The 16,713-nt window shown below is 42.1% G+C and overlaps 1 protein-coding gene across 1 annotated transcript in view; it reads left to right on the top strand.

Moving 5' to 3' along the window:
• The window catches only part of LOC311135702 (follistatin-related protein 4-like), a gene marked incomplete at both ends in the record, with an annotated part of 192,998 nt that overhangs the window by 156,864 nt on the left and 19,421 nt on the right, over positions 1–16,713 (top strand). The window contains one exon of the mRNA XM_084169722.1: positions 11,387–11,553. Coding sequence (XP_084025848.1) covers positions 11,387–11,553 — 167 coding nt within the window. The remainder of the gene's footprint in view (positions 1–11,386; positions 11,554–16,713) is intronic.

Below are 16,713 nucleotides of genomic sequence, written 5' to 3' on the forward strand. Positions count from 1 at the left end.
ACAAGCTCATCATGAAGCTCGGGCCCTGGGTGTGAACGCCACCCTGTGCAACCGGTTCCCGGACTTCCTGACGGGCCGCCCCCAGGTGGTGAATGTAGGAAACAACACCTCCACTTCGCTGATCGTCAACACAGGGGCTACACCCGCAATAGCATCTGCTAAACATGTGTATGTGACAATTTTTATTTTATTTGATTTCAATAGGCTCTAACTACCTACCCTCAATTACCTCCCCTCTCAATGTTGTTGTTAGCACTTGTCCCCAAAAAACTGTACCATCTGGGTTAACTTGGTTGAGTTTACAAAAACAGATCAGATATAGGTCAACCTCACTGACTGGGGTCTACCATACGGGTGTCATCCCAGATTATAATAAATACAAAATACTTATAATTAATTAATGTGTACTCCTGAGTGGCGCAGTGGTCTAAGGCACTGCATCGCAGTGCTAACTGTGCCACTAGAGATCCTGGTTCGAATCCAGGCTCTGTCGTAGCCGGCAGTGACCGGGAGACCCATGGGGCGGCGCGCAATTGGCCCAGCGTCGTCCAGGGTAGGGGAGGGAATGGCCGGCAGGGATGTAGCTCAGTTGATAGAGCATGGTGTTTGCAACGCCAGGGTTGTGGGTTCGATTCCCACAGGGGGTATGAAAAAATATATATAATGTAAGTCGCTCTGGATAAGAGCGTCTGCTAAATGATGTAAATGTAATAAGGACGTTACCAACATTTTTCTCTTGAAAAAACACTTCAGACAAGGTCAAACTGAACTTGCAATTATTGCTTGAGAGGAAATGGAATGTTATTTTCCTTCCATTCTGTCCTCCAACAGAGGAAATAGCTAGGGACAGGATGCAGGCTTCTTGTCATATCAGTCAGATTACTGATTATACATTTTCACTTAAATCCAACCTGACTCCCCATCAGTGTGTCACACAGACCATGGCAGTGACATGCATTACAGCAATGTCCATTGGTGAGGAAAGTCACAGCCTTGGACAGCTGAGCATTGTCAGCCCCCATTTACTTTCTCCCATCAGAGTCCCTATGACTGTGTATTCACCTCACCGTCTGCCCCCTTGCCCTGCCATCTACGATAAGTGTTGCTATGGAGCAGTGAGGGTGACAACTGCCCCAAGGCCAGTGACATGTGACCGAAGTCTCTCCCCAAGTCTCTATCAAGTTCACAGTGATCTGACATCCTACTACATGACAAGAGCGAGGGTCTGACACCTATGTCGGTTACTGACTTACACTAATGGCTGACGCTATTGCTAGCAGTGACACACATGTTGTGCTATTAAATGGAATGTTCTCACACATGCTAAGTGATGTTTACACTTGCTAGCTAATGTACTAGCATAGCAACAACTAATTTGAAACACTACCTTTTACAGCAATATCAGTGTCACGTTTGTTCATTTTCTGTACCTATAGCAAAACTGCTTACACTCCCTCAGTATTTTTTCTTTTTTTAAGTTAAGCCGCCCGAGCCTAATGCTAGATAAGTGCTCTCACTTTGTCACAATGCCATACTGCATTCATTAGCTTCCATAGAAGTATAGTATTTTATCTGTGTACAAATTTATGAGCTGGCCATGCACAGCATTTATTACACCTGAATTTAACAGACCATAAAAACAAGTAACATTAAAGCATCAATGCCTGCATTTTATTTACTGCCCACTCCTTTATTTTGATCAGACATAGACATCTGTTGATTATGGTAGTGCATTCTTACTAGGCTTACTAAAGTCTCTGTCACAGTGGACCCCAGATTTGAACCAGTATTCCCAATACTATAACACACTATAACGTCCCCATCAATACCATTCATGGTCTGTTAACAGTACTTCAAGTCTCATGGTGACATTACTGCACTTAGCTATTTCACTGCACATACTTAGCTTTCACCATCCTCCTTTCTAGGCCTAGATTCAATCAGATCAAGCGTTAACCGGCGATAGCAGACACCCGCATAGCTGATGTTTTGGCTGTGTCGGAGGTGGAACTGCGTTGGAGCTGTCAAATCTGTTAAATCGGTGGGCAGCTGCTCTTGTGATCATTGTCATGAAGCCACACCCGTCCCACTCGCGTTAGAAATTCAGAACAAGAAAGTGTATGCTATATAAAAATAATGAAGTTCAAAATGAAAATCATTAAATGAAATACTGAGAATTTCTATCATCCTAAACGAGGTGTAGATTATGTCTCACATTCCAGTGTTTGAACATGTAAACAAGGCTGCATGGGATTTCTCTTATTGCGTCTTTGTGCAGCCAATGGCAATGTCCGCTTTAGGTATAATGCTGGGAGCCGCTTGTGGATTTGACAGCTCTAACGCAGTTCCACCTCCGACACGTCAAAACATCAACTATGAGGATGTCGGCTAAAGCGGATCTGTTTGAATCGGGCCCCTAGCTTTATGAATAACAAGCAGAATGAAATTCAATTCAAAAGTTGCAAATCATAATAAACCCAAACACTGTCTGGCGCAATGTGATTCCTACACTCTGAGAAGAACCAAGGCCTAATATTGACGGTTTAGATGACATTTCAAACACACTGTTACTAGTGTGTAGTTCTTTAAACCCCATTAAATGTGCTATAGCGTGTTACAGGAGTCATGAGCTGCAGCGAGATGCTGTGTGTGTGAGTGTTTGAGTGTGTGTGTGTGTGTTTACTGGGTCTACATTCAGCCGGTAGCCAATAACATCTCTAGGTCAGGTCAGTCAGTGGCACCCATAAAAAATATTTATGCTGCAGGCAATTAATCCCTCTTACCTCCTCCTTAAGGCTTTAAAACAAGAAAAGCTATTTACCCCTGTCAAAGGCTTTAGAATTGTTTAATAAGAAAATGCTGGCTGAGTATTTTTAAAAGACTTAGGCTCTATTCAATCCATTATCATGGAAATTCAGCGTTACATTGTGATTGAAATTTAAAGGCAATGTTCCCGCGTTAGCAGGGACTGCAGTCACGGTTAACGCTGCATATGTCGGCTCAATCTGACATTACCTTTACATTTCTATCGCAGAATCTGTAATGCTTCTGCTTTACAGATTAAATAGAGCCCTTAAAGAATATCCAGATTGCATCTTTAATGAATCAGGCTTGATCTAGCCAAATTAAGTTGGAGATTAGTTCCAGAGAATGTGTAGCTCCTCACTAATGGCTTGGAGGTCAGTGTTGAGAGGAGGGTGGGGGGGTGCCAAAATAAGGGAAGGTTGTCTAACTTTTTTTTTTGCTTTGGGGAGGGTTGTGTGGTTTTCATTGGGCACAGGGGAGGGTAGTGTATTTTCCCCCAGCTTTACGTTAGCCCTTTTGCAGGTTTCACTATACCATTTATTCCATCCTAGCCAAATCTCCTCATCTGCTTGCATGCGCCTCCCCTATATCGAGGTGTTTTGGTACTTCCCTTATGCACTACACTTTTCCACACACTAACTATACCACACAGGTCAATATAGTCTACCAGTCTAACGGTCTATCCTGCTTTCTATCCACCATTCATAGTGACAATAGTGGTAGGTGGATCGTTTGTCCAGATCTGCAATATACTAACTAGCAATCATACCACACATAAAATCATTCATAGCTGCACCAATTTTCAATATAAGTGGAGAGGCCATAGTGTGTCATTGCACATGAAAGAACAGTGAAAACATGAGACAAAAAGCTGCCCTATTGATCTTGTTTAGGGACAATACAATTATCCTACCTAGACTAGCCTACAACACCACATTGCAATGAATAATTGCATTGTTTTCAAGTGAGTAGATTCTACTCTAGGCTGTAAACTGCAGTGAAAATGTCATTTGAATAACGGTGCAAAAGTGATTTGAATATTTAATTCCATCTGGATCAGTTGTGGCTCTACTCTCAACAGTTTATTAGGTATAGAAAGTAGCATGCCAGTCTGGCTGTATTTTCAGTTCTGATACTGAGATGCGCTGTCTGTTGTGGATCACCAAGTCGTCCTATAATAATGTGGCCACGTGCTTCCAGCAAGCCCAGTTATTCAGAAAAGCTGTGCTCTGCCTTCTCTCCAATCCGAGCGGCTATTCCTCACGTACCTGGAATAGCCTGAATATTTATCATTTAACTGTTAAAATCCCTTTGATTTGTGGCATTAACACAACCCGTCACAAAGTTTTAATCTGATTAGGCTACTTGCGCACATTCGTCCAAAATATAATTCCAGCATCCAAACAGTGCAGATTGTGGTGTTGAAAACGCAAACCATGTTGAAGCGCCCAAAGTTTGTATGCTTTGCTTATTGGTTATGGTGGATTGGAACAGAAACCTGTAGATGGAAAATTTGTTGCATATAGATTATATAATTATAAAAATGGCATACAAATTTAGAAAATCGGATTTTCACCTAGCTGATCATTGCCTGCAGCTGGCTCTGATCGTAGTGTAGGTCTAATGAAGCTGTCAGGGAGAGTTAGCTCGTCCGTGGTGGTCGGTGAACCCTCAACTTTCTGGCCCGTAGTCCTGCGTGGCATTTACTGTGCCCCAAAAGCATGCTGAAGTGGCAAAGTCAATATCCACGCTTATAAACACAGGGTCGCTACAATTATTGTTATTTGTGGTAATATTTTGTTAAGTCTATGAGGGGGGAGGGTGTGTGATTATTTTTTTTACCTTACAAGGGGAGGGTCTCGTGAAAATATTTCTAACCTTAGGGTGGGGGGGCGCATTTTTTTTTAATGACACCTCAAGATGGACCAGCCCCCTAAAAAATTACTAAAATAGAATTTCAGATTCCTTTTTAGGAAACAAGTCTATCCTTAACTATTGGAAGATGATGATATTGAGTCCAAGGCTAAAAGTATCCTTCATACTACAACAAATAACAATGGTACAAAACTGTACTGTTAATTAAGTGGATTAAGTCGCCAACTGTTCAATGTATTATCTGAACATCTTTTTTTCCAGACCGCTGAATATTTGCCGTCACATACTTAATCTATAGTAGAGTAAGTTCTACATTATCTATTGGTTGTGAATTGCTTAGCTATGAATTAATGTACATGAGAAAGAGAACCATTCTCAGTCAAACTCTCAGTCCATTAAACAATATGTGACTGGAAACTATAGTTTTTTTATGGTTCAGGAAATTGAGTTCCATAAGGATTTGGGGATTTCTTTAGCAAAGAATGGTAATTGTTATCCTCAGTAACTTATACTGTTACCCAAATTACAAAGCTTTTTTGTCTCCGTTTTACAAACGGCATAATGGACTGAAAAACGTAAATGTCAAGTGGCATATGTCTGAACATTCTGTATCCTATTTTTCCATGAAATTATATTTTTCCATGATATCTAGTGAGAGCATTCAAAGTGAGAGATTAGTACTTAGTAACATCATGCTATTATTCATTTAGCTGTTGATTTACAAGTAAATATTTGCGAAAAAGCTGACAATTTTTGTTAATAAACCAATAAGCAGACTAGCAGCGATGTAGTAGGTTATTGACCTTACATTGCAGATTCTCCTGTGCCTATATTACAGAGCTCACTGAGAAATGGGTCCTGCCCAATCAATGAAATCTTTCCTTGTTTATAAACTTTGAAATGTAGTTTAACAATGTGATTGTTCTTATCATCCAGACCTTTCGTATTCTTAGTGATTATAACCAGCCTCATTCTCCTTGTAGTTCAGGGCTGCCAGGGAGCCGCAGTCAGTCTCTCCACCTTAGCTTTGTGGTACATTTACAGAGAAGGTGACCGAGAGAGAGGTAGAGAGAGAGCCAGAGAGAGAGAGAGAGGGAAAGAGAGCGGCGAAGAGAGCGGTGGCGAGAGAAAGAGAAAAATACAAGAGAGAGAGAGAGAGAGAGAGAGAGAGAGAGAGCGAGAGAGAGAGAGAGGGGAGTAGAAAAAAATGGAGACAGGAGAAGTAGAGCGAGAGGCAGTGGAGGGATTCATCTTTACCTGTGGAGGAGATTAAGGGTCTGGATTGTGTGTGATTAATGAGTGGGCTGCTGATTGCTCATCTTCTCTTTCCCTCCATGAATTACCAGCACACTCGCCAACTGACACATTCAGATCCCTCAAATTGAAGAGAGAGAGAGAGAGAGAAAGAGAGAGAGGAATTAAAGAGATGAGAATAAAATAGAGAACTAAAGAAAGAGATGAGAATGAAAGAGAGAGAGAGAGAGAGAGAGAGCGCAAGAGAGAGAGCGAGAGAGAGAGAGAGAGAGAGAGAGAGAGAGAGAGCGCGCAAGAGAGAGAGAGAGAGAGAGCGCGCAAGAGAGAGAGAGAGAGAGAGAGAGAGAGAGAGAGAGAGCGCGCAAGAGAGAGAGAGAGAGAGAGAGAGAGAGAGAGAGAGAGAGAGAACAGAGCGAGAGAGAGAGAGAGAGAGATAGATAGATAGATAGATAGATAGATAGATAGATAGATAGATAGATAGATAGATAGATAGATAGATAGATAGATAGATAGATAGATAGATAGATAGATAGATAGATAGATAGATAGATAGATAGATAGATAGATAGATAGATAGATAGATAGATAGATAGATAGATAGATAGATAGATAGATAGATAGATAGATAGATAATCCCTCTTAGGGAAAGTGTCAGGGTGCCTTAACCACAACACAGCTCGGGAGGTGGAGCTGAGGAGACAAATCGAACATTTGGGCCAAATTCTTACCCAGCTCTCTTCTCCCTGTTTTCTTTCCAGGGATGTCTTATTTAGACACATGAGGGCCTGGGTAATAGAGGAGGAAGGTGACGAGGTTTCTGGGCTACGGTCAGAGGCCCATATGAGTTATTCCCAGGGAGAGCTCATTCGTACTTTGCATTTAAATTTCTGTGTGGTCAGAAACAAGCATCCTCCCTGTTGGCTATACTAGCAGGCGCTAGCAGTTACCACCGATGGATCAATAGTTTGTGAATCGCAGGAAAGTTACTTGTACACAGGAAGTTTTTGGGTGGTTTAAAAACCTAGGAATCAATAATGAGATAATGTCATGTTAACCCTATCCAGCAGGGAGAGCCATGCAGGCATGGCCAGTGGATATGTAATTTGTCTGCCTTTGTCACACATGCTCTGCTCTTGAGCAGAGGAGGCTGTTGCCTGTGTAGTCAGCTGGTAAAAAATCGGACGGAGAGAGGCTTCTCCTCTGGGAACAGCAATCTCTAAAGCTGGTGTCAAAATCACCACGTGGCGTCAGGATTTATTTAACATCGAATTGCTCAGAGCCAACAAAAGATGAAACCACCGCCGTTCTAACATGGAGGAAATTTTTGTGTGGGTGTTTTTTTGTATTGCTTTTGTGCCAGACAAAACAGTATACCCAAAAACTGTTGGAAGGAAAAGTATAGTATAGGCTGATTTTCTAGATGGAGTGGGTTTGAAAAGTTGGCAGGTTGACTCTGCCATGTCAATACAATAACCTCCATCTCAGTGCACTCTGAATTTTACATTGGATTCAGCTTATAAGTGTCAAAGTGTATATATCCTGGCTGATTTTGGAAGGCTGAAATGTGTTTGTTTTAACAATAACTAAGCAGTTTTATCAACCTTCACTGTCCTTTAAGAGTTGACGAATTTCCTCTTCACTTCAGTTTTGCTTTCTCAAGACCCTGTAAACCAATATGCCCTTTTCGATAACTTTACTCTCTACTCATATCCTGTAAATGTAACATCTGAGAACGAAAAGGGAAACTGACTACATTACATTGTCATTTGCACAATCCTTCTCTCTGCATATCATTGTGATATCAGTAACATAAAAGTATGCAGTGTGCATGACAGACCAGGTGTAGAGAGGAGTAGGCTCCCTAGCCAGCCATGTCAAATCAATGAACTCTGCTCTGCATTGGCCAACCTCTCATAGCCCAACATGTCACCCCAAATACTGTGGGGTAGATTAAACCCTACCTGGAAGTGGCAACGTATCATACAAAAAAAACAAATATTATTTTATTTTGGAACTCAGTCAGGGTCCTCAACTTACTATTGAGAGGAAGAATAGTAGAATACATCAGGTACAATTTAGAAATGTTTTACTCTTATTATGTCAGTCACTGACAGTGAATCAATTAGCCATGTCAGCTAACAATTTTTAGATTGGTAGTTAGTCTAGCCAGCTTTCTAAACTTGTATTAAGCCTAATCATGGCCGAATACCGACCATGCATGCAGTGCATGTGCCCAGGGGCCCTGACCTCCAAGGGGGCCCCATTGATTTTGTTAGTCATTCTCACTAAGATATATTATATTAATATGGCATAAGTCATTAGGAAATTTTCTTTAAAACAGCAACAATTTCTCTCTACTCCATAGCAAAATGGGTAGAATTGCATGAAATTTGCTGTTAAACAGCACATTCTTTCTCTCTGCCTCATGGCAAAATGTGCAGATTTGCAGAAAACTTGCTTTAAAACTGCAACATTTTATCTACTCCCCATGACAAAATGTGTAGAAGTATTATAGTCTGAAAATGAACTAGGGTGAGTCGACTAGAGGAAGCAACATTGTGTGTTTCAAACCTATTGACATATGTCAGAGATATTTACTTTTATCACCTTGATTTGATCAAAAAAACGTACGCTACGGTCACAAGACGCAGGCCTCCTTATTGTCCCTAGAATTTCTAAGCAAACAGCTGGAGGCAGGGCTTTCTCCTATAGAGCTCAATTTTTATGGAATGGTCTGCCTATCCATGTGAGAGACGCAGACTCGGTCTCGACCTTTAAGTCTTTACTGAAGACTCATCTCTTCAGTATGTCCTATGATTGAGTGTAGTCTGGCCTAGGGTTGCGAAGGTGAACGGAAAGGCACCGGAGCGACAAACCGCCCTTGCTGTCTCTGCCTGGCCAGTTCCTGTCTCTCCATTGGGATTCTCTGCCTCTGACCCTATTACGGGGGCTGAGTCACTGGCTTACTGGTGCTTTCCATGCCGTCCCTAGGAGGTGTGCATCACTTGAGTGGGTTGAGTCACTGACGTGATCTTCCTGTCCGGTTTGTCGCTCCCTCGGGCTCGTGCAGTGGAGGAGATCTTCGTGGGCTATACTCAGCCTTGTCTCAGGGTAGTAGATTGGTGGTTGTAGATTGGGGGGCTGTGCTTTGGCAAAGTGGGTGGGGTTATATCCTGCCTGGTTGGCCCTGTCCGGGGGTATCGTCGGACGGGGCCACAGTGTCTCCCGACCCCCCCACACACCCGTCTCAGCCTCCAGTATCTATGCAATAGTCTAAGTGCCGGGGGGCTAGGGTCAGTCTGTTATATCTGGTGTTATTCTCCTGTCTTTTCCGGTGTCCTGTGTGAATTTAAGTATGCTCCCTCTAATTCTCTCTCTCTCCCTCTCTCCCTCCCATCCCGGAGGACCTGAGCCCTAGGACCATGCCTCAGGACTACCTGGCCTGATGACTCCTTGCTGTCCCAGTCCACCTGGTCGTGCTGCTGCTCCAGTTTCACTCTTCTGCCTGCGGCTATGGAACCCTGACCAGTTCACCGGACGTGCTACCTTGTCCCAGACCTGCTGTTTTCAACTCTCTCTCTCTCTCTGTTATTTCAACCTCTAAATGCCAGGCTATGAAAAGCCAAGTGACATTTACTCCTGATGTACTGACCTATTGCAACCGCTACAACCACTGTGATTATTATTTGACCCTGCTGGTCATCTATGAATGTTTGAACATCTTGGAGAAAAATATGGCCTTAATGGCCATGTACTGTTATAATCTCCACCCGGCACAGCCAGAAGGGGACTGGCCACCACTCAGAGCCTGGTTCCTCTCTAGGTTTCTTCCTAGGTTTCTGCCTTTCTAGGGAGTTTTTCCTAGCCACCGTGCTTCTACATCTGCATTGCTTGCTGTTTGGGGTTTTATGCTGGGTTTCTGTATAGCACTTTGTGACATCTGCTGATGTAAAAAGGGCTTTATTAATAAAATTTGATTGATTGATTGATTGATCACCATTGGATTCACCTAAATATCCAGTAGCGTTTGCTCTAGTCATGTACTGTAGCAATACCTACTGTAAGGAAGGTATAGACCAGCAGGAGAGGATGGCCCATTGTAATTTCATATATGTCACGCGGGGGAAGAGAGCCAACTGTTTCCATCCAATCCATTTCAGAGTGGGAAGGGAACATGGATTTGCTCAGGAGTTCATGCATGGTTGGCTCCAATTTGATTTCTGTCAGGTGTCTGGGAATCTTTGTTGAATTAATTATAGTCTTCATAAAGACCCCAACCAATATTGACCCAGGGTCATTCAGACATACACTGAGTGTACAAAACATTAGGAACACCTTCCTAATATTGAGTTGCACCCCCTTTTGCCCTCAGAACAGCCTCAATTGGTCGGGGCTTGGATTCTACAATGTGTCAAAAGCATTCCACAGGGATACTGGCCCATGTTGACTCCAATGCTTCCCACAGTTGTGTCAAGTTGGCTGGATGTCCTTTGGGTGGTGAACCATTCTTGATACACACAAGAAACTGTTGAGCGTGAAAAACCCAGCAGCATTGCAGTTCTTGACACATTCAAACTGATGCACCTACCAACATACCGTTCAAATGCACTTAAATGTTTTGACTTGCCCATTCACCGTCTGAATGGAACACATACACAATCCATGTCTCAATTGTCTCAAGGCTTAAAAATCATTATTTAACCTGTCTCCTCCCCTTTATCTACACTGATTGAAGTGGATTTAACAAGTGACATCAATAAGGGATCTTAGATTTCACCTGGATTCACCTGGTCAGTCTATGTCATGGAAAGAGAAGGTGTTCCTAATGTTTTGTACACTCAGTGTATTTATTACATTCTTACCTGCCATCCCTCTCTCATCCCTCTCTCTTCCTATATATGGGCCCTGGGGGACACTCTGGAACAGTGCTTCTTGATATTCCTTAAAGGTGAAACAAATCTGACTCGCTAGTCAGCTGAATGTAAATCTTCCTTAATGAGAGAAATGATATTTCCACAATGTCCTGCTCTCGTCCTAAGATCATACACCGTTCTCTCTCACACAGCTGTGTTTGTATCCCCCACTGTGTGTTCTGTGATGTGATGAATAAAGTCTGGCTTTGTTTCAGTTCCACCAGCTCATCTCTTTTATTGCTCTCTCTCTCTCTCTCTCTCTCTCTCTCTCTCTCTCTCTCTCTCTCTCTCTCTCTCTCTCTCTCTCTCTCTCTCTCTCTCTCTCTCTCTCTCTCTCTCTATCTCTCTATCTCTCTCTCTCTCACCCCTTATTTATCCCTCTCTCCCCCTCTCTCCTCTCTCTCACCCCTTATTTCTCTCTCTCCCCCCCTCTCTCCCCCTCTCTCTCCTCTCCTCTCTCTCACCCCCCTATGTCTCTCTCGCTCCCTCTCTCGGTCTCTCTCTCTCTCTCCCTCTTTGCTCTCTCCCCCCGACGACAGAGGTTGTTCAGCTGAGCCTGGCTGAGGACCAGAGAGTGAGCGTCTCCACGGTAACAGTGGGACTCAGCACCGTGCTGTCCTGTGCAATCCAGGGGACGCTGCGGCCGCCAATCATCTGGAAGAGGAACGGGATCATACTCAACTTCCTGGACCTAGAGGACATCAATGTGAGTATTGGCTGAGACAGAGGGTTTCAGTTGTCCTGGTTGGAGGATTCCCAGAATAAGGAGGGAACAACAGGAAATCCGATATCCTCCAGCCAGGATTTCTGGAAAATCAGGGAATTTATTGAAAGTTAAAAATCATGTTTTGACATGAATTGAGTCATGCTAGTATGAGCCAGAGTCCAAGGGAGCAGGGTTGAAACAGGGTAGTCCTACAGCCCAAAACTGCATAGGCTTTCACTCCAAAACTGTAGATATGAGTAAGGGTCTCTTTAAACTTCATGGGCTTTTCAAGGTGAAACACTGAACCAGTGTCCAACTTGTAAACTTTCAAGTGGTGTGTTTTTAGAAATGACATTTATAATTGGAACGTTGGTTAATATTTGATTATCCTCAGAATGTGTCTCAACAGGGGTTCCTCACATTGATACAAATACAATTATAATCAATCACATTAGATAAAGGTTCACAGAAAAGAAATGAGAAATGCTAATTCCCATTAACACAATTCATGCATCTTATTCTCCCAGCTTTTTTTTTTTTTTTTTCTAATTAAAATCAGGTCTGTGTTTTTCCTCACTTTTTAGCTATTATTTATTCTAATTGGAAATAATGTAATGATTTGGGTCTCAGTAGCACGTGGGTCTCATTGGCACTCTGCCAGGCGTTGTGCTGATCTGAAAGAGCACAAACCATGTAAAAAATATATTTCAGCAAATCCCAACATAGCATAGCATGGGAATTGGCTACATGCAGTTAATGAACTATAGAGTGGCGGCGCCGGTGAGTTGTTTAGCTCACCTGCACAGCTGACAGTTTATCCACCACCTGATTATAATTCTCTAATTGCATGTTAACGAATTGTCCTTGTTATATATTGCCTCGGAGATACAATAAACAATGACATGCTCTTTAATAATTGCTGACACTACACATCCAAGTATATCTGACCAAATTATGAAAGACAAGCATTGTAATTTTGAATTCCGTAAAGTGTGTGTGGAAGAGGTGAAAAAATTATTGTTGTCTATTAACAATGACAAGCCACCGGGGTCTGACAACTTGGATGGAAAATTACTGAGGATAATAGCGGATGATATTGCCACTCCTATTTGCCATATTTTCTATTTAAGCCTACTAGAATGTATGTGTCCCAAGGCTTGGAGGGAAGCAAAAGTCATTCCGCTACCTAAGAATAGTAAAGCCCCCTTTACTGGCTCAAATAGCCGACCAATTAGCCTGTTACCAACCCTTAGTAAACTATTGGAAAAAATTGTGTTTGACCAGATACAATGCTATTTTACAGTGAACAAATTGACAACAAACTTTCAGCATGCTTATAGAGAAGGACATTCAACAAGCACAGAACTTACACAAATGACTGATGATTGGCTGAGAGAAATTGATGATAAAATGTATGCACGCATGACTGTAAGTCGCTTTGGATAAAAGCGTCTGCTAAATGGCATATTATTATATTATTATTGTGGGGGCTGTTTTGTTAGACTTCAGTGCGGCTGTTTAGGCCCCTTACTTCTTTCCATCTTTACTAACGACATGCCACTGGCTTTGAGTAAAGCCATTGTGTCTATGTATGCGGATGACTCAACACTATACATGTCAGCTGCTACAGCTACTGAAATAACTGCAACACTTGAATAAAGAGTTGCAGTTCGTTTTGGAATGGGTGGCAAGGAATAAGTTAGTCCTAAATATTTCCAAAACTAAAAGCATTGTATTTGGGTCAAATCATTCACTAAACCCTAAACCTCAACTAAATTTCGTTATGAATAATGTGGAAATTGAGCAAGTTGAGGTGACTAAACTGCTTGGAGTAACCCTGGATTGTAAACTGTCATGTTCAAAGCATATTGATACAACAGTAGCTAAGATGGGGAGAAGTATGTCCATAATTAAGCACTGCTCTGCCTTCTTAACAAGGTCCTACAGGCCCTAGTTTTGTCGCACCTATACTACTGTTCAGTAGTGTGGTCAGGTGCCACAAGGAGGGACTTGGGAAAATTGCAGTTGGCTCAGAACAGGGCAGCACGGCTGGCCCTTAAAAGTACACTGAGAATTAACATTAAATACATGCATGTTAGTCTCTCTTAGCTTAGAGTGAAAGAGAGATTGAATTCATCACTGCTTGTTTTTTTAAGAGGTGTAGACAAGCTGAATGTACCGAGCTGTCTGTTTGGAATGCTAGCACACAGCTCGGACACCCATGCATACCCCACGAGACATGCCACCAGAGGTCTCTTCACAGTCCCCAAGTCCAGAACAGACTACGGGAAACGCACAGTACTACGTAGAGCCATGACTACATGGAACTCTATTCCATATCATGTTAAAAAAAAAGAAGATAAAACTACACTTTATGGAACAGTGCGGACTGTGTAGAGACACACACACACACACACACACAGGCACACACACAGCATTCGCAAACACATGCTAACACACGCACTCCACACACACACATTTTAATATTGTTATTTTGTATTGTAAATATGTTATGGTAGAGTAGTGTGTAATAAGGTGTTGTGATATGTATTGTTTTATTGTATGTAAATTGTGGTTGGACCCCAGGAAGAGTAGATGCTGCCTTGGCAGCCGCTAATGGGGATCCGTAATAAATACAAATAAATACAAACTGGCATTTGTATAGGCGGGGTCACGGGGAAGACAAGGAAGTGAGAGAAAACAAGGTCCTCTGTGCAACATGCTACTGCTACTGTTTCCATGGAGTTAGGGTATTCAGTGGTAAATACTGTGAGATGATAATTACAGTTGTCAATTATCACTAATAGCAATTAATAGCAACAAATTAATTAATAACTAATTACTTTGAAGTAATTTTTTATGCCTTCATCTTCACAAAGTAATGTCTGATGTGCAAGAACATGCAGGCGTGTGCAATAAGCAATGTGCCACTCAGCATCATGTGTTCCCATATAATCCTTAGGCAGCTTTATGCTCTTATAAACCATCTGCAAGGGAAGGGTTACCTCCTATTGTGCAGTACCACTGCATTTCAATTAAGAACAAAGAAAATAATGCATACTGATTGAAGGCCTTTGGTCTCCGTGTGTGCACCCTTAGCGGCATTGGCAGAAAGCGGATGTTGCCGGTTTTCAGGGATCCAGTATTTTCAACCCAACTTCCGCTTCCCCTGAAAAACAGAAGTGGGGACTCCGTTCAGGCGTCTTTCTACGCCTACCATGTTCGGTTACCGTGTGTGATCTGTCGCTTCAGGTCAGCGTAAAGTAGATTAATTTACAGGTCAACTCAGTTGTTCAGTTTTTCTATGAAAATGGGCTCATTTTGCAATCAATAACCGAATATTACATTCAGCTGTGATTGAAATTCCAACCCAAAAGGCACTCTGACATATGACACATTTAGCTGGCTGAGTGGCAATTTGCCTATGCTGGAATCAGACCCATTTGTCTGCACTCTGCTACAGCGTAAAGGTAGAGCAGTATTACTCTCTCTCTCTCTCTTTCTCCCTCTAGTAAATGGGGCATTTTACATATTGAATGGCTACTTTTCTCCAAAGTAATTGCGTTGTGTTTTGGAAAGATCAAATCTGTTCCCCTCTGGTTTGATTGCCGTCAAGGAGAGGGAGGCACTATATGGCTGCGTTTACACAGGCTGTGCAATTCTGATCTTTTGGTCAATTATTGGCAAAAGAGCTGATCTGATTGGTCAAATAATTTGTGGAAAAGGATCAGAATTGGGCTGCCTGTGTCATCGCAGCCTATGTACTAGGGAGAAAGAAGAATATGTGTTTCATTCATTACATCCAGTAGTTCCAGACCACCCTTTACTGAAACACAGGAAGAGATCTACAGCTTGATTATTCCAAGGAAATAATTCAGCAATGAAATTAAGTAATGCGTTTTCTCCATTAAAACAATTATGCTATAACATATTTAATTAGCATGTCAAACTCGCCCGTTTGGGAATGCTGTGAAAAATGCATTACGCTGACCTTCAAACATCTTAAGATGATTTTCCACTAACACTATTATGGATACAATGTTTTATAAAGGGGGAGGGGAGATAGCAGGAAGCATCTGGGGTGGTTTTGCATTTCAAAGACAAGCCAAAAGGAAACATTTATGAGACAATATTTAGCTTCTTTACAAACTGAGGGGGAACTAATTAGTGTAAAGCCACTCCGTCCACTGTATTAAATCTATAAATGTTTTATTATAACACATTTCCCTCTACGAGGTCCATCATTTGAGACACAAATGGCAAGATGTTCAGTATCTCTTGTTTAATTAATTTATTGATTTTATTGTATGTATAGTCTTAGATCCACCCACATACACACATCTCTAGGTAATTAAAAGCATCTCACATAAACCTGTACTGGACAAAATAATTTAAGTATATTCCCTATAGGGCTACATACTATATAAAAAATACTATGAGAAAGGAAATAGTTTACTGCTTAAAATCTACCTCACAGGAAGAGGCTGCTGAGGGGAGGACGGCTCATAATAATGGCTGGAACAGAGCAAATGGAATGGCATCAAACACATGGAAACCAGGTGTTTTATGTATTTGATACCATTCCACTGACTCCGCTCCAGCTTTTTCCACGAGTACGTCCTCCCCAATTAAGGTGCCACCAACCTCCTGTGATCTACAGGTACTGTACTATACAGTAATTCATCTCTAAAGAAGTGTCTACTGTTTTTATATGTTCTGTAAAGTCTGTCCTAAGTATTTCCTCTGCCTTTCCTCACCTAAAAGCATCACTGGAGACAATATGTCCTCATTCACTCCCACCTCGTTAGCTAAGAGAAAAGCAATACTTTCTACCTAAAATCACATGGTGGGAGAATAGCTTGCGGCAAAAAACTCCAAGTCTTTAGTCTGTGTTCAGAGAGAGATTTGTTTCCAGGTAGGTAGCTCTGCACACAGTCTGTCCACCACATACGGGACACCACTATTTAGTTTCTTAATCCTCCCTAAGCCCCTGCTAAAACCCCAGGTGAGTTGTGCATCCGGAAAAACAACAACTGGCTCCATTAATCACACTAATGTTCTTTGTATTTTTAACCCTTCCTATTTATCAGACTGAGTGAGCGTGACGACGGGGCTCAAATCCCCATGCCCCTCCCAACACCCAGGGACCACATTGATTCA

Source organism: Coregonus lavaretus (genome assembly GCF_964263955.1).
Source record: "Coregonus lavaretus genome assembly, chromosome: 10".
Taxonomy (NCBI): Eukaryota; Metazoa; Chordata; class Actinopteri; order Salmoniformes; family Salmonidae; genus Coregonus; species Coregonus lavaretus.